At 50.3% G+C, this 18,731-nt stretch overlaps 1 protein-coding gene across 3 annotated transcripts in view; it reads left to right on the top strand.

Moving 5' to 3' along the window:
* The window catches only part of RNF213 (ring finger protein 213), a 3,248,263-nt gene that overhangs the window by 2,260,153 nt on the left and 969,379 nt on the right, over window positions 1-18,731 (top strand). For all 3 annotated transcript variants that reach the window (XM_069655189.1, XM_069655190.1, XM_069655188.1), the window contains exons 34-35: window positions 5,607-5,742; window positions 6,357-6,548. In XM_069655189.1, coding sequence (XP_069511290.1) covers window positions 5,607-5,742; window positions 6,357-6,548 — 328 coding nt within the window. The remainder of the gene's footprint in view (window positions 1-5,606; window positions 5,743-6,356; window positions 6,549-18,731) is intronic.

Here is an 18,731-nt window from a genome sequence, read left to right as displayed (position 1 = left end):
GACAGTTCAGTCTTACTAAAGATATGCGTATCCGTGGGAAGAAATATTACCGGAGTTAAAACACACTTAGCACCTGAGTTAACAAAAGAGAGTTGGGGGCAAAAATCATAGGCAATACTTTTGTCAAGGCAGACAGAATCAGAGAACACTTTCTGACAAGAAGATAAAAGTCAATAAGCCTGCGCCAGTGTCAAGTGGAACCGGGTTGCTGTTGTCGAGGATCACACAGATAGTTCACCATTGAAGATTGCCAGGAGTACTTGGATATTGTCAAAAGAGGAAGCACAAGTTATAAGAGGGGAAGGAAGACCAGGGCAAGCCTTGGATGAGGAGAAAAGGGTTCACCCTAGTTCCTCGAAGCTGGACATGGTACCTTATTCTTTGAAGAAGCTGGTGCTACGGCAGTTGTTCCTGGTAGTTTCCTGCAAACTCACGGTTCCTGGAGCTTCAGTCGTGGAGACAAGAAGGACGACGTCTGGAGTGATCTGCACTAACCAGGGATGAGGCCAGCAGCAGCGACGGTGAATAAAAGGTGCGCTCCTTAAAAACAGGAGAGGCTCTACAGATGGCTATCTGGACCACTACAGCAGTGTGCAGCGATTTCGACCACAAAGAGGATCCTCTGGCTGTGGAAGATGAGCTTGTTGATCCCACCAAGCTCAAGGGAAGAAGATTTAGGACTGGATCTTCTCTTGTCATTGAAGGGTAGATAGCTCAGGACTGTAGCAGGGCTTCACCGGGACTCGGTAGTTGCAGCAGCTGTCTGATTCTCCGCTTCTCTTCGGTTCCTTGCAGTTCCAGTGGCGACTCTGACTTCCAGCCGAAAAGTCCTGCCTTTTATGCGAAAATCCCCCATTCACACAGCCTGGCTGTCAGTCACACAGCAGGGGTGGTTGTCTGGCCCGGACAACCACCTTAGCCAATCATGCCAAAGTGTGACTTGGGTTTCCTAGGATACCCAGTGCAGGGGGTGACTACACCCCTCCCTCACATTCAGCCCACCTAGACACCCAGGCACCATAAGGATGGCTTCTTGAGAGAAGCCTGCCAAAAGACGGTGAACAAAGAAGGCAAACCTGGTTTACCACACAAAGTAAAATACAGGAAGGACTTTAACAAAAAGAAATGGTGAAGAAACCCGACCGGAGCCAAAAGAAAGTGTATTTGGTCAAGTGGGTTATGTTTGAGGCTAATATGATAGCCTGGAACAGTACCACGTTTATATAATATAATCGCGGTAGAAAAGTTAGGGTAGATACCACTGCCACCAGCCAAGTCTAAATATTAAAAGAGCAAAACAAAGCTCAGAGAGGCACAGACAAAAAGGGATAGGAATTAACCCTTTCCAGTACTCCATGTCGTAAAATGGGGTGTACTGGGTCTGTAGTTTTAAAATGACTAAAGTAAATGGCAGATTTACCTGTTTTCTGGGGGACAGTCTCAAAGACAGCCCCAGAAAATGGAGCCAGGGGGAAGTCTCAAAGACAACCCTGTGTTACTGCACGGAAGGTGCTGGGAAACGCACATGAAAAGTGGGTTTCATGGAGTGGTGTCTTCCAGAGCCCACTATTACACAAACAGTAAAAATACACCGGGCAAAACACATTTAAGAGTGGGGAAAAATGCTCACACTCTTAACAAGTGGAAAAATAAACTCCAGAAATCCAGCAAAGCTGCTGGGGGACTCACTAGGTGAGGGAAATTAGCCATAGAATGAGAATTCTCCCTAACACTCCCGGGACAGCAGGAAAAGCCAACAGCGCGCCTCCTGGCAGGGGCATGGGCTCTGGCTAACTGGGAGACGCATTCCAGATCCAATGGAACGACATGACGGCATCTGCCTTCCATGCCCACACCCCGAGTCCACAGGGTGATCTTAAAGATAAAGGCATCCCGGTACCTCAGCATCATTTTGATAGCTCACTGGTGGCCGGCCAGACCGTGGTTCTCCGAGCTCCTCAGCCTTTCGGACAGACCACCCATTCACCTACTGCTAGGCCCAGCTCTCAAGCTCGCCCTTGCAGCGTGGCTCCTGAGCAGGTCCCGCTGAAACACTTAAGCATATCTCAGGCTAACCTAGAGATCATCCAGGGCGCTAGAAGCAAGGCAACTAGGAGCCAATATAAGAGTAAATGGTGCAACTGGCGGGCCTCCACGGGCTTTACACCCCTATAAGGTAGCCACACCCGGTGTGGGACCTTAATGTTGTGTTGGGCAACTCGGCGCACAAACCTTTTGAGTCTACGGTGCCCGCGGACATCAGGCTTGTCACCATACAGACCGCTCTGCTTGTGGGCCTCACCTCAGCCCGTAGTGTCCGCGAGATCCAGGCTCTGGTGGCAACAGAACCCTACAACACTTTTCACTGGGACAAGGTCGTCCTGCAGGCACACCCTGCTTTCCTACCCAAGGTGACCTCCTCCTTCCATCTCAACGCGGATATACTGGACGCCTTGTTTGTCACTTTCGGTGGGTCAAGGCCAGGTTATCCAAGGCCTCCATAGCAAGGGGATGATTGCTGCCATCAAGGAGGCCTATGAGGGGCATCACAAACCAGTGCCAGCTAACTTACATGCCCATGCGGTCAGAGCCAAGACCACGGCCATCGCGTTCCAATGGCTGTGCCGTGGCAGGTCATCAGCAGGGCGGCTTCCTGGTCACCCCTTTGTTTTTCTGTAAAAACTACTGTTTTGACTCCGCCTCTAGGTCAGACACGGCATTCGGGCAGGCGGTACTAAGAAACCTGTGTTCTTAAGGAGGGGCACCTCTCCACTCCGGGGCTACATTCAGTTGTAAGAGACCATACAGTATGGAGGAAAGGGGACGGGACGTAAGTGTTATTAACAATTACTCACCGTAGTGACTAACATATTCAGTCCCCTTTCTTCCATATGTTCCACCATCCTCCCCCCTAATAATACTGGTGTCATTATGCAATGCCTATCATTGTCGGCGCGTCAATGGGGACTGAGGAGTGGCATGGGGGGCGGAGTCAGGGGAGCGTATGCTCCCAGGACAGCGCCCTCGCGCGCCTCTAAATTTAAAGGGGAAGAAGATATTTTTCTGGTGAAAAATGTTCCGTTTCCTGTCCCTCGCGAGGGACGCCCGTACAGTATGGAGGAAAGGGGACTGTAGACTAAGAGTACGGTAGTCCCTACGGTGAGTAACTGTTAATTTCTTCAGCATGGGTCTTGCAAGGATTCACATGCGAGCCCTCCCTCCTACCCCTCGGCGGCTCTTCTTGGTCATATTGCCACTTTACGTGCTACCAAATCTGAAGATGGCTGCCAGCGGGGGATGCTTAGGGAGACGGCAGTCATTGGCTGGGGGTAGTGTGACCCAGAGCTCAGTGATTGGTTTAAAGGAGAAAGACAGTTTGTAAGTGAAAGTGAAAATGTTTTCTATTTTTTTTAACCAAGGATTCCCGGCCTGACGACAGGGAATATTCATGAGCATGTGAATCCATGCCAGACCCATGCTGGAGAACAATAGTTACAGGTAAGTAAATTAAATCTTATGTTGTTTATGCTTTGCTTTGATTGTTTTATTATTTAGTGTGAGGGCCAGTTTTGTGTATGCTAGGAGATTGTCCCTTAGATCCTAGACTATGTAGGGAATTCCCTGATAAGAGTAGTCGTAGTTAGGTTTTCTTTTCATTTGCTGTTTAAAATAAAACATCAAATAATGAGAAAACTGCAAGTCCGCCCCACATTGCTGACCCCCCCGCAGCTGCAATAGACCAGATAAGGTACACCCTAAGGTTTCCCTTATATGTTGCCCATATGGGGGGGATCCTCACACAGTATGACCATTGAAGTCTAAAGAAAGTGTAATGCCTATGTTCTGAAACTAACCTGCCTTTCTTCCTTAATCTATGCAATTACACCGGAGTGATTCCACCTTCTTTGAAGCATGTACTGGTCGTTCCTCTGTTAAAAAAGCCCTCTTTGGATCCCGAGGTCCTGGCCAATTATCGTCCCATCTCCCGTCTTCCGTTCCTGATGAAGGGTTTGGAAGCACTTGTCTCTGCTCCCTTGTCTAATTTCTTGGAGTCTTGCTGCTATTTTGATTTGTTCCAGTCCGGGTTCAGACCTGGGAGAGGGAGTGAATCTGTATTGAATTCAGTACTAGACGACTTGGTGCTCTTGGTTGATCGGGGGGGGGGGGGGGTGTCGTAGCAGTTCTGTTGATAGATCTTTCAGCTGCGTTCGACACAGTTGACCATTCTACCCTGATCACCAGTCTCTCTACGGCCGGCCTTTCTGGCCAAGTCTTAAACTGGTTCAAGGCCTTTTTGGCCGATCGATCTCAATCAGTCTCTCTACCCCCCTTTTGCTCTGATGCAGTCCCTATAATCTGTGGGGTCCCTCAGGGGTTTGCACTATCCCCTATCCTGTTCAATGTCTATATTAGACACCTCTTGCTCCTTATCCAATCTTATGGGTTCCGTTATTACTCGTACAGGGACGAGGCCCAAATTCTGGTCTGTCTGGACCTTAATCAATCTGAGACTTCTGGTTCACCTCAAAAAATGTCTCGAGGATTTGGGGACCTGGATGAGGACAAATTGGCTAAAGCTGAACGGTAGTAAGACAGAGGTCTTAATTGTGGTACTACATCTCTCCACCTATTTTGAACCAGTCATTTCTGGGCCTCTTCTCTTGGCCCACTTCCTACCCCGGTAATGTCTGTCAGAAACATGGGGGTTAAATCCATTCCATGGATGAGCAGGTGGCAATGGTGTGCAAATCCAGCCACTTCAAGCTCTGCTTTCTCCGAAAAGTTCTTCCTTTCATTCCTGTAGCTTGCCAGGCTCTGCTGGTTGCAGCTTTGGTCCTCAGTGTACTAGACTACTGTAACTCTTTACCTGGCTCAACCTTGTTACCTGATCAAGCGACTACAGCTACTGCAAAATGCGGCTGCCAGGGCTATTATTCACCCTCCTTTTGGAGCCCACATGCTTCCATTGTTAAGGAAAATGCACTGGCTGCCTGTTGCAGACCGGATTTCTTTTAAGTCCATGTGTATGGTGCACCAAGCCTTCCATGGCTTTGGAGCTGAATACCTGCAATCAAAATGTTCACGCTATGTGCCAAATCGATCTCTGCGCTCCCAGTCTGCTCTTCTGGTAGCAGTCCCTCGCTATCGACTTGCCCGAGCAGGAGGTAGTGCATTCTCAGTGGCAGCCACAAAAGCCTGGAATGACCTTCCTCTTGCGCTATAGGGTATTGCTGATCACCTCGTCTTCCCACAGCTACTCAAAACACTATTCTAAAAATGTAGTTCCATCCCTAAAATTGTCTATCTTGCTACCAGCGCCAAGATGGATTGGGGCGTACGTGTGCTCAATAAGTTTTGTTATCATAACATAACACCTAGCTTAGAAATTCACATTCTTTAAGCAGTTGCTGCATTATTAATGAATTGAGTATTAAGTGGTACCACACAAAGTATATATATTTTTGCCATTATTTGATTGGTATTGCATGAGTACAAAGTGTATTATTTAAGTATTTATATTTATCTGAACCTTAATTTGTATAAAGGTTCATAGTTATCTCAATCTCGAGCTACAATTGGTGAAAATGTGTGTTCCTTTCTTCCAGCTGCATTCCTTGGATTTATGAAGGAGCGTCTTTTTGACCTGTTAAAGAAACAAGAAGACAGTAGCATGCATGCAAGCGAATGGGTTATAAAAGAGGCATCCAACCCAGATGCCCTGCATGAAGCTGGCACTTTCAGGTACTCCAGGGAGCATATATTAGACCGCTGGCTACAAAACATCTGACTTAAAATAACATAGTTTTATTAAGTTTAGAAATGATATAGTTTAATGAACCTTCAAGTGCAGGCTGTAAATATAAACAACTGCCTGTCAAATTGGATGTTCCTTTATTAGGAATGCATTCTTTTTGGAACATGAAAGTGATGGTTAATTTACTTTTGTAATCTGTACTCTGCTTCTCATTTTCCTCCCACTTTCTATCTCACTTTCATAGTTCTTTGCTATATTTATCGTTTATTTGAACTTAACTCTTGTTACACTTTCCTTTGATTAGTTTCTAGTCACTTCCTGTATTTTTACTTGTCTGCCATCCTCTCTTGCTATACATTTGCTAGTTTACTTTTTTCTTGATTTACTCCTTTTTATTCTTTATTTTTCCTTCCTTTCACTTTTCTATTTTTTCTTCTCAGTTGTCTATTTTATATCCATCTATTTCATGTCTCAACTTTTTCCACTTTCTTCCATTTTTACGATACTTCCCTTTTTTCTCTCACCGGTTTCATTTCCTTAATTGATCTGCTTACTTCTCCCTTGGTTGTGTTGTTTTTTTTGTTTTTATTCATGTTTGAAGGCATACCCTTTGGAGGCGCATCCAAGCTGTTACTACCCCATTCCTGGCTCATGTAGTCTCAGTGATTGACAGGGACTTTAACCTGGAGATATTGTTCGACTCAGAAACTTGCCCTGGTGTGAAAAACCTCTGGATCTTCATCTTCAGCGACCTAAAGTTATTGAGTGTCCCTTACACCATGACAGGCAGCAGGTGAGTAACAATAAATGGGTGGGATGAAAGACTTTCTTTTTTCTTATGCTAAGCAGGTCAGTTGTGCCATTAATCCAAGATCTTTTAAAAAATCTTTTACCTGCTAGGAGTTCAATTATTTTTTAAAAAGAAATCCAAACTCATAACCTATTTTGTTGCATTTGTGAAATGCAGAGATCGGGAAAGCTCAGCCTGTGTTATCAGTATAATGCTTTAAAGACATGGTGGTGTCCGTGGTCTCCTCTTGCCTGGACAATGGAATCTTTATTTTGAGATGAGTCCATAGAATGTATGTATTGTTTAAAATTAATTCAAAAACTTAAACTATAGGAATCGTCTAAGGGTTTCCCCATAGGAACACATATCATGTTTGTTGCTGGGTCTTGAGTGGCTGCCGGAAGAAACCCATGTGCTCCTACTAGAAAGATACTTCTCTGGAATTTGTGAGGCACCACTTTGTTAGAAATACTGTTCATAACCTGTTGTGATGTACTTTGTATTTGTGTATCTGTGAGTACCTAATGTCTACACCATTAGTGAACATGTGGCTCTCCAGCATGGAATCTGGCATGGATTCACATGCTCATGAGTATTCCCCGTCGTCACGCCAGGAATCCTTGGTTAAAGGAAAAACATTTTCACTTTCACTTACAAACTAAACTGTATGTCCCCTTTAAAACAATCACTGTAAACTGGATCATACTGCCCCCATCCAATGAGAGTCCTCTCCCTAAGCCCCTCCTCTGGCAGCCATCTTCAGATTTGTACCATACGCTTCAGTGTTGGGAGTCCTCTAGCTACTTCTACGTTTTTCTGTTTTTTGACGAAAAAAGTTCCATTCTGTGCTCCAAGCAGGGTCATGTCTCACCCAGAACCGGTTGGTCTGAGGAGCGGGGTTCTAAGTCCTTTGAGTGCGCCTCATCCGCAGCGGCACAAGACATGGCCAAGCACTGCAAGTCCGGTTCCATCGGGGTCGCCACCCAAGCGGCTCCCGTGATGGACAGGGCATAATCGACATCACCATCGGCCTCCATCACCAGCCACCGATCGACTGCCTGCTCGAAAAATGAATCGTTCAAACTAGCTAAGTTGCAGGAAAAGCCTGATACGCCAAGGATGGATGAGAAGACGGCTGAACTGCCTAAGAAGGCCCAAGGAGAAGTCTGTCGACGATAGAGCTGGTGGGGACTCCTCTCACGAAGATGAAATGGGCTGACCCCGTAAAGGTAACCACCATAGTGCCGAAAGTGTCTTTGCCTCCGAGGCGAGAAACCGTCGCAGTGACTTTGGCTAAGTCTGCTGGCACGCCGGAGATGAGGATGCCGTCTCTGAGCCCGTCTCCACCCCTCAGGGTGGAAAGGGGCAAGGAAGTCCCAGATCAGCCCCAGGACATGGAGGTTTCGTCCACAGACGATGAGGACCTGTAGTCCTTAAACACAGTCCACAAGGACGTGGAGGAGGAGGACTGTAACACCGACAACGGCGCTGGGCCTAGTACTCCGATCACGCCAGCTCACCTGAGGGATGTATCTCTGGACAGCCTGTCGACCCTCCACACTTTGGTGTCTGAGATCCAGAAGAGGATGCCGCAGCGCCCGGTTCCGATGCACCCCCAAATCCCTGATCAGCCTTTGGCAAAGAAGAGGAAGTGTCATCCGATGCCCCGGTTTCAGCCTCCACATCCGTTTCTTGGGCAACCTCCCTCCGATGAACCCGAACACAGGGACGGATACAGCCACAGCGACGAATGACAACAATACCATCACAGCGGGCGGCGGCTCTCTTCAGCCGAGGGCGTCCACACCAGATGAGGGGGGGTCGTTCCATTCCATGGTCATCAAAGCCTCTGTGCTTTTCCAGCTTGTGCCGAAGGAAACCAAGAAGGAGGGTTTCCTGTACCAGAGGCGCGAGGCCAAGAGAAAGACCAGCATGGCAGTGCCCTTTCTGGACAATGTGTACGAGGAGGGCCTGGCCCTCTTGAAGAACCCTTGCACGGCTCTGGCCAAATTGGATAGGCTTGAGGAGAAGTAACGGGTGCCAGAATCCGCACCTAAGTGTCTGAGGTCGCAACCATCGCCGCATTCAGTGGTGTCGGCAGCCGTGAGGATACGGTCGGATAACCCGGCCTCGACGTCCTCAGTACCTCCGGACAGCGAGGGGAAGAAGATGGACGCCATGGGAAGGAAGGACTTTTACACTGCAACGTCCACCATCAAGGTGGCTAACGCACTGGCAATCCTATCCAGGTACGACCGGGAGCTGTGGTATAAGCTGGGCGCGATTCTGGAGTTCCTCTCTGATGACAAGAGGATGGAGGCGATCACCCTCTTCCAGGAGGGAGAGGTAGTGTCGGATCACCCCATCACGGTGGTGTTGTACATTGCAGACACAGGGTTCTGGCAGATGGGGAACAGTGTCTGCCTTTGTCGTCAGGGCTGGTTGAAGGCCACGAATTTCGACCAGGAAGTCCAGGCGAGGGTGCCGGACAGGCCTTTCGACTGAGATACTCTTTTTGAGAAGATCGTCGACGAGTCCCTGCAGTCCATCAAGGCGGATACAGAGATGGCCCGTGCCCTGGGTGCACTCCAGCAACACTGCGCTCTTCATTTCAATCCTCCAGAGGAGAGTCATGCAGGTGGTTCAAAGATTTTTCCTTGTACCGCCAACCTTCAAGATTCACGACTCAGGAAGCCTTCAGAGGATGTTCCCAGGCCTACAATGGAGGAGGCCGGCCTCAAAGCAGGCCTGAACCGGCCAGGACGTTGGGCCCTCACCCATGCACCCTGGTGGGAGGCCAGCTGACGGGACGCGTAGGAAAAGATCACCACCGACAGATGATTGCTGGACGCTCTCACCCACGGACATACCCTAGAGTGCCAACAGACGTGTCCCCGGATACCTCTAGTGGCCCGGCAGGAGCAGCACATCCCCCAGCTCTTGGAGGATGAATGGGCCATGCTGCGAAAAGGGGTGATAGAGCTGGTTCCCCCGACGACTCTGGGGCTCTGGAATCTATTCCAGATACTTTTTAGTCTAAAAGAAGACCGGGGGCTGGAGGTCCATTCGGAACATGCAACGTCTGAACAAGTACCTCAAATCCCAAAAATTCAGGATGGTCACTTTGCAACACGTGCTCAGCCAACTGGAAAAAGGAGACTTCTTGACGTCGCTGGCCCTGAAGGACGCCTACTTCCACGTCCCCATTCACAAGAACCACCGAAAGTTGCTATCCTTGTAGTGCAGGGACAGCACTACCAGTTCAAGGCCCTTCCGTTCGGCTTGAAGTAAGCCCCAGGGTGTTCACAAAGTGCCTTGCTCCTGTGGTGGCCCATCTGCGTTTACGGGGGATATATGTGTACCCGTACCTCGATGACTGGCTGTTAGGGAGAATTCTCATTCAATGGCTAATTTCCCTTGGGCACACAGTGAAAGCAATCAATTGTCACACGATATGGGCAGTATTAAAAGGGGGGGGTCGATGGGCACACAGTGAAAGCAATCCATTGTCACACGATACTGGCAGTATTGAAAGGGGGTTGATGGGCACACAGTGAAAGCAATCAATTGTTACATGATACTGGCAGTGTTGAAAGGGGGTTGATGGGCACACAGTGAAAGCAATCAATTCTCAGGGTATGCTGGATACCGTTGTGGTACCGAAATAGCAGTAGAGGCTAGATATAAACACTGAAGTCCCATGCTAGGTACAGTTTATATGCAATGCTAATTTGCTAATGCAAGTGGTGGTGCAAAGCGCCTGGCACACATAGATTAGTCTAACAGCACAGTCTAACATCAACATGGCAAACGCACGTGAAGAGGCAGCCTGAGTGAACACATATGAGAAAAAATATGATGTAACAGATCAACCGGCTAGCATCAGTGTTAGGGAGAATTCTCATTTATGGTTAATTTCCTTTACCTAGTGAGTCCCTCAGCAGCTTTGCTGGATTTCTGGAGTTTATTTTTTTCACTTGGTAAAAGTGTGAGCTTTTCTCCCACTCTTACCCATGTTTTGCCATGTGTATTTCCTCTGTTTTTGTGATTGTGGACTCTGGAGTACACCACTTCAGTAGCCCCCTTCTTTTGTGTGTTACACAGCACCTTCAGTGCTGTGACATAGGGTTGTCTTTTAGACTTCCCACCGACTCCATTTCTGGGGTTGACTACTGTCCCCCAGAAAAGGGTAAAGTTACCATTAACTTTACGGAATCATTTAACCACAGATCCAGTACACCCCATCTTACATGGAGTACTGGAAAGGGTTAATCCTTAGCCCTTTTTATCTGTATCTCCTAAAGCATTGTTTCGCTCTTTTAACATTTAGACTTGGCTGGTAGCCGTGGTATCTACCCTAACTTTTCTACCGCGATTATACTATATAACCGTGGTATTGTTTCAGAATATTATATTAGCCTCGAACTTAAACCCGCTTGACCAAATACTTTTTCTTTTGGTTCCGGTCGGGTTTATTCACCATTTCTTTTTGTTAAAGTCCTTCTTGTGTTTTACTTTGCGCGGCAAACCAGGTTTGCCTTCTTTGTTCACTGTCTTTTGGCGGGCTTCTACCAAGAAGCCCTCCTCTAGGCGCCTGTGTGTCTGAATGTGAGGGAGGGGTGTAGTCACCCCCTGCACAGGCTATCCTAGGAAACCCAAGTCGCACTTTGATATGGTTGGCTGAAGTAGTTGTCGTGGCTGGACAACCGCCCTGCTGGGTGATTGACAGCCAGGCTGTGTGAATGGGGGATTTTCGCATAAAAGGCAGGTCTCTTGGGCTAGAAGTCAGAGTTGCCACTAGAACTACAAGGAACCGAAAAGAAGCGGAGAAGAAGATGTCTGCTGCAACTACCCCGTCCCGGTGAAGCCCTGCTGCAGTCCTGAGCTATCTACCCTTCGACAACCAGAGAAGATCCAGTCTGGAGTCTTCTTCCCTTGAGCCAGGTGGGGATAACCAGCTCCCCTTCTACAGCCAGAGGATCCTCTTCTTGTTCGAAATTGCTGCACACGGCTGTAGTGGTCCGGATAGCCATCTGAAGAGCCTCTCCTGTTTTTAAGGAGCGCACCTTTTATTCACCGTCGCTGCTGCCAGCTTCATCCCTGTGTGGTGTAGACCCCTCCAGACGTTCTCCTTCGTCCCGAAGCTCCAGGAACCATGGGTGTGCAGGAAACTACCAGGAACAACTGCCGTGGCACCAGCCTAATCATTGAATAAGGTACTGTGTTCTACTTTAGGAATTAGGGTGAATCCCTTTTCTTCATCTCCAAGGCTTGCCCTTGTCTTCCCTCCTTCTTATAAGTTTTGCTTCCTCTGTTGACAGTATCTAAGTACTCCTGGCTACGTTGAATTGTGAACTGTCCGACTGTGTGATCCTCGACAACAGGAACCCGGTTCCACTTGACACTGGCTCCGGCCTATTGACTCTTGAATTTCTGTCAACGAGTGTTCTCTGATTCTGTCTGCCTTGACAAAAGTATTGCCTAGGATTTTTGCCCCCAACTCTCTCTGGTTAACTCAGGTGCTAAGTGTGTTTTTGCCCCAGTAACATTTCTTGCCGCGGATACGTGTTTGTTTAGTAAGACCGAACTGTCATTACTGTCAAAAAGTGATCGCAAGTGTATTCCCGGTAACGTCTTATGTTTCACAACACCGAGCCATTAAAACATAGGGTACTTACCTTGAGTTAGAGTGTACCACAGTGAATTGATTGGTTGTAGTGTATTTTTTTACGTGTGATTTTGAATTAATAGAAGTGTCGTGTTTATAACAAAAGGTTTAAAAATAAATGACTTATATTTTTTACCTGAAACCTTGAGTCAGTGTTTGCTTGAGTCACAGTAATTGTGGTACCTTTGTGTAATCTCTGCTACTGCTCATATACTCTTGAGATATGGCTGGCTGCTCCGCTACTGCTACCACTTTAACATAGTAGTACAGGCTTGTACCAAAGGTAAAACTTGTATTGCCACCTGTAGTCTTAATTGTGTGTAGTGGTCCCTAAGGGCACTGCACAGGATTCTGCCTAACACTGGCTCATGTGGCTCAGCTCGTGAGAGTTAGCCATCAGACACACTGAGACGACTGTCCAGCTGCTGACGGATGTGGGGTTCTCCATTAATTATCCGAAGTCCTGCTTGTCGCCATCGCAGAAAGCGCTGTTTCGAAGGGACTGGGTCCTCCGACGTATTCCATATCTATGACAGGTAATGTCCACAGCTGTGCTGCTCCGGAAAATCTTTGGCGTCTGCGTCCTGCGTCGATGCGTCGATGACGTCGATGCGCCGTCCCCGAGGACCTCCTCCGACGGCCGACGTCACCCGATGTGATAAGTAGGACGCACGACGCCCATAGCCTCAGTTCTGTTTTTTCCGCGAACATGTTCGCTTCGTGAATCTCGGTACGCCTCGACTCGTTGGAGTTTGCTGTTTCAATTCTCGGTTCGTTGAACCTGTTCGGTTTGTTGTGTAGACCTGTTTGTGGCGATGTCTTTCTCGTCTTCAACCCCGCATCCGGGCTTCAAGAACTGCGGGGACTGTGGGTCCAAGATGTCGGTCACGGACTCGCACAACGCCTGCCTCTGGTGCCTCGGGGAGCCCCACGATACGGACGACTGTGTTGACTGCCAGTCGCTCACGGCAAAGGCCTTGCGGGAACGCAAGAAGAAGCTGTCGGTAGGCTGGGTGTCTAAGCCCCGGAAGTCGAGGTCTGCAGGGCTTTCGACGGATGACTCGAGGGGCGACTCTCCGCGTCATCGTTGGAAGTCCAGTGGGTCTCCTTCCAGGAGTCGGTCTCGCCACTCCTCCGCCTCTTCGAGGCATTCCATGAAGCGCTGGCATAGGTCGCCTTCCCCGTCCTCTTCCGAGGACTCCGCTCGTCGGCGGGTCGCTTATCCCTCCATGCAAGCGACACCGGAGGAATGGGCTTCCTTCGGGAAGCAGATGGTAGCGATTCTTGAATCGCAGGGCACCGGTCCGTCCGCGGCTCCGAGTGGGGTCGGTCAGCACCGGTCGAGAGACACCTCTCATACGGTTTCAGGCTTGGGTGGTCGGCACGGCTCGCGGGAGAGGTAGGACAAGGGTAGCCGTTCTCGCCATGCCCGTGCCAGGTCCCGGTCCTCGAGGCGTTCGAGACCGTGTGATCCTGTGCCGTCTTCGAAGAAGATGTCAACGCCTGTGGTGCCGAGGTCGTCGACGATTTCTCTCGAGGCTCCGCCTCCGAGGGGGGTCGTTGACGCCTAGGTTGTCGAGAGACAAGCTCGGAGCTCTGGCTTCGAGGACTGCGTCGACGCCGCCGATGCTGGCGGCGCTGCAGCTGACGTCGACGCTGATTCGCTCGACGCCGACGCCTTTTCTGTCGACGCCGACTCGTTTGGCGCCCTCGACGCCTTTCGAGGCGGTGGTGTCGGAGGGGCCCCGTGGCACGGGGTTTGCCCCTAGAAAGGCTATGGCTAAGGTCCGGCACTGCTTTGGTCCACAGAGGTCTTCCTCTCCCCGCCTGGAGTACATTTTTTCGGAGGGGAATGAAGGCTCTGATGGCGGCCTGGTTCCGGTTCCAGATGACCTTATCTCGGGCCATAGCCAGTTTGATGACCTGCGGCAGTCGCTGCATGATGCCAGTGGACTGGACACCTCTCAGGAGGTGGAATTTTGTAGGCCGGAGCCTGGCTCTCATGCCGATTCTTCATATCGGCACCTTATGTCTCGGGTTACCGAGTACTTGGGTTGGTCAGCTCCCCCAGGGGAGTTGGTTCAGGATGATCTCACGGAAATCCTTGATCTCGGTCCACCCACTGACCCGGTTTTGCCTTTTCATATGGCTCTGCAGAGAAGGGTGGCGACGGCTTGGACTGCTCCGGAGAGTCTCCTGGCAGTGGGCAAGTCTTTGTCGCGAAAATACCGTCCAGCCAATAGCGACCCCTGCTACTTGTCTAGGCACCCCACCCCGGAGAGTTTGGTGGTGCAGGCGGCTACGGCCCCGGCAAAGCAGGCGTCGTATCCTACTATCCCTCCGGATAGGGACGACAAACGTTTTGACGGCTGGGCGAAGAAAGTGTTTTCTTCGGGGGGTATGGCGCTTCAGACGGCCAACTCCATATGTGCCTTGTCTCGTTTCACACACACTCTGTGGAACTGTGTTGCATTAGTGGATGATCATATTCCCGAAGGGGACGAACGGGATGGTTTCCTTGCTATGGTTCAGGGTGGCAAGGATGCTATGTGTGAGGCCGTTCAGTCGGGTTTGGACTTGGCAGATTGTGTCAGCCGGTCCATGGCGGCGAGCACCGTAATGCGCAGGTTTGCGTGGTTGCGCAAGTCTGGGTTCGCTCCTGATGTGCAGTCCCGGCTCCTCAACATGCCCTTTGACGGTGAGCACCTTTTTGGCAGCAAGGCTGACGAGAGCCTTGAGAGGTTGCAGACCTCCAAAGCTGCTGCGAAGTCGTTGGGTGCTGCAGTTCACCAACCTCTGCCTTTTCGTCTTAGGGGACAGCAATGGAGGGGAGGTTCCTTTCGCTATTACTCGTCCTTCAGTAAAGCGAGGGGAGCTGGCAGTCAAAGAGGCCATCGTAAGAGTGCCAGAGGTGGAAACAAAGGTACTCGAGGTGCCAAGGCCGCTCGGGCAGTTGCCTCTTTGCCCTCAGGCAACGCCGCAGCCGCTACCACTCAGTCATGAGGCCAGGTCCCATGGTTCGCCGGTTGGGGGAAGGCTGGCGCAGCATCTTGTAGATTGGCAAGCCATTACTTCGGATGTGTGGGTTCTGGAGATCATAACCCACGGCTACTGTCTTCCTTTTTTCGGCAGAGGCCTCACGACAATCCACCAGGGAACCTCTCTTTGTAGAGTCCGGATCCGCTCCTTGCGCAGGAAATTCAAGCCCTGCCTGAGAAAGGCGCCTGTATCGGAGAGGAACAAGGGATGGTATTCCCCTTATTTTTTGAATTCGAAGAAAGACTGGGGATTGAGACCCATCATGGACTTGCACGGTTTGAACAAGCTCCTCAGGAAGGACAAGTTCAAGATGGTAACTCTTTCTCAAGTCCTGCAGGCCCTTCAACTTCAGGACTGGTTGGTGTCTCTCGACCTCATGGATGCTTACTTTCATGTGCCGATCCATCCCAAGCACAAGAAGTACCTGAGGTTCACGGTTGGCGACTCGCACTTTCAGTTTCGGGTCCTGCCGTTCGGATTGACCTCCGCCCCGAGGGTTTTCACCAAGCTCATGGTGGTGGTGGCAGCGCATCTCAGGAAAGGGGGGATTCATGTCTACCCCTACCTGGACGATTGGTTGATCAGGGGGCGCTCTCCCGAGCAAGTCCTGGATCATCTGTCCGTCACCTGCCACTCCCTTCACAGACTGGGCTTCTCCCTCAATTTAAAGAAGTCCCATTTGGCACCAACGCAGCAGCTCCAGTACATCGGTGCAGTGCTCGACACGTCCCTGGGGCAGTGTTTTCCTCCTCAGGTGAGGGCTCTTCACATTCAGCAGATGGTGCACAAGTTTCAGCTTGCCCAGAATCTCCCAGCGTCCGAATTCTTGAGACTGCTCGGCCTCATGGCATCCTGCATTCTTCTGGTGCCAGAGGCTCATCTGTGGATGAGATCTTTTCTGTGGGCACTCAAGCCCCAGTGGTCTCAGTCCTCCGGCAGGCTGCCGGACCCTGTTCAGGTGCCGCCCTCGGTAGCCCGGGACCTTCTGTGGTGGCCGTCGAGGGCAATCTGATGAAGGGGGCCCCATTTTGGCTGCCCTGGCCGGAGGTGACGATCGTGACGGATGCATCCCTCACGGGATGGGGAGCTCATGCCAACGAGTTGACAGTCAGCGGTCGTTGGTCTACGTCAGAGTCCAAACTCCATATCAATCTGTTGGAGCTGAGGGCCGTCGGGCTAGCCGTGAAGGCTTTTCTGCACTACCTCAACAAAAAGGGGAGGGCAGGGTCACTTCCGCTGTGCAGGGAGGCGATGCAGCTCGAGTTCTGGGCCATCCAGCAGGAAGTTTCGATCTCGGCTGTTCATCTGGCCGGAGACGACAACGAGACGGCGGACGCTCTGAGAAGGCAGAGCACGATCTCTCACGAGTGGGAGCTGGCTTAGGTCTCCTGGAGATCTTTGCCCTTTGGGGGACCCCTCAAGTGGATCTCTTCGCCTCCAGTGTCAACCGGAAGTGCGAAAGGTTTTGCTCGCGGGAATTTCCTCCAAAAGGAGCCTTAGGAGACGCGCTCGTGGTGGAGTGGTCATTCCCACTGCTGTACGCGTTTCCTCCAGTCCCGTCATCCCGCAAGTGCTGCGGAGGTTACGGAGGTTCGGTTCCCGGATGATCGTCATTGCTCCGGCGTGGGCCCAGAGGACCTGGTACCCGGACCTTCTCGACTTGTCCATCTGCCCTCCATGTCGTCTTCCCTACCGAGACGATCTGCTCTAACGGGAGGGGGGTCAGGTTCAACATCCAGAGGTCAGATCCCTCAACCTTCACGCTTGGCTTCTGAAAGATTGAGGTATAAGGATTGGGACCTCCCTGAAGACGTGATGGAGGTGTTGCTCTCGGCCAGGCGGCCGGCAACAAAGTCTCTGTACCGTTGCCATTGGAGAAAGTTCTGCGACTGGTGCAGAGTTAAGAATGTGGACCCTTTTGTTTGTGACATTCCCATGGTTCTGTCTTTTTTGCTTTCTTTGGCCCACAGGGGCTTGCAAGTGGGGACCATTAAAGGTTACCTGGCGGCGCTATCCGTATTTAAGCGCTCGTCTAAGGAGTGTTCCTATTTTAAGATTCCTTTAATTTCGCAGTTTTTGAAAGGACTCATTAATGTGTTCCCTCCGTCACCTTTTCTGGTGCTAGGTTGGGATTTGAACCTTGTTCTTAAGTTTCTTATGGGTGCTCCGTTTGAGCCTTTACATTCTTGCCCTTTGAGGCTGTTGACTCTGAAAACTGTGTTTTTGGTTGCGGTTACTTCCGCTCGCAGAGTGAGTGAGTTACAGGCACTTTCAGTTAAGTCACCCTTCACTGTGTTTCATAAGGACAGGGTTGTCCTTAGAGTTCGTCCTTCTTTTCTTCCGAAGGTGGTTTCGGAATTTCATTTGAGCCAGAAGGTTGTTCTTCCGGCGTTCTATCCTCCTCCACATCCTGGTAAGGAAGAGGAGAGGCTCCATAGGCTTGATCCTCGGAGAGCGTTGAGCTTTTATATTTCGCGCATGTCCCAGGTCAGAGTGGACGATCAACTTTTCATTGGTTACGCTGGAAAGCGTTTGGGACAAGCTGTGACGAAACAGACTTTGTCTTGTTGGATTATTTTAGCTATCTCCGAGTGTTACCGCTTGGCGGGTAAGGACCCTCCGGCTGCCTTGCGGGCCCATTCTACCAGGGGAGTGGCTGTGTCTACTGCCCTGCAGAGGGGAGTTCCTATTCGTCACATCTGTGATGCAGCCACCTGGGCTTCAGTACATACTTTTGTACGTCACTACTCCCTCAATTCCATCAGAGGGCGAAATCTGGCCTTTGGCAAGGCAGTTCTCTATTCTGCAATTTGATTGGGCATGCTAAATTTGTATTCTAAATTCTTTCCCACCTCCTTGCTTGGTACTGCTTTGGGAGTCTGTCATAGATATGGAATACGTCGGAGGGCCCAATCCCTTCGAATAACAAGTTAGTTTCTTACCTGGTAACTTTCTTTCGATGAGATGGTCCGACGACGTATTCCATATCGCTCCCTCCCTGCCTTCCCCGCTGCAGAATATCTTTTGCGATTGCAGCTTGCATTCTGCAAGGCCTTGTGTGTCTGACCGGCAGAAGACTGGTGGCACACGTTCTGGGAAAAAACCATAACTGAGGCTATGGGGGTCGTGCGTCCTACTTATCACATCGGGTGATGTTGGCCGTCGGAGGAGGTCCTCGGGGGCGGCGCATCGACTTCATGGACGCAGGACGCAGACGCCAAAAATGTTCCGAAGCAGCACAGCTGTGTATATTACCTGTCATAGATATGGAATATGTCGTCGGACCATCCCATCGAAAGAACGTTACCAGGTAAGAAAGTAACTTGTTCATCTAGCGGCAAGACTCAATGCAGTCTCCTGCCTAGCGTCGCTCTCGGTGGAGAGAGTAACAGCCATTCAGGAGCCAGTGCACGCTTGTTGTCAATGAAGATCACCACGGTGCAAACCATCAAGTTGCTGCTCGACATGTCGTCTTGCAT

This window comes from Ambystoma mexicanum, chromosome 3q (genome assembly GCF_040938575.1).
Source record: "Ambystoma mexicanum isolate Mex_15411 chromosome 3q, UKY_AmexF1_1, whole genome shotgun sequence".
Lineage (NCBI taxonomy): Eukaryota > Metazoa > Chordata > Amphibia > Caudata > Ambystomatidae > Ambystoma > Ambystoma mexicanum.
This window is presented reverse-complemented; position numbering and strand designations above follow the sequence as displayed.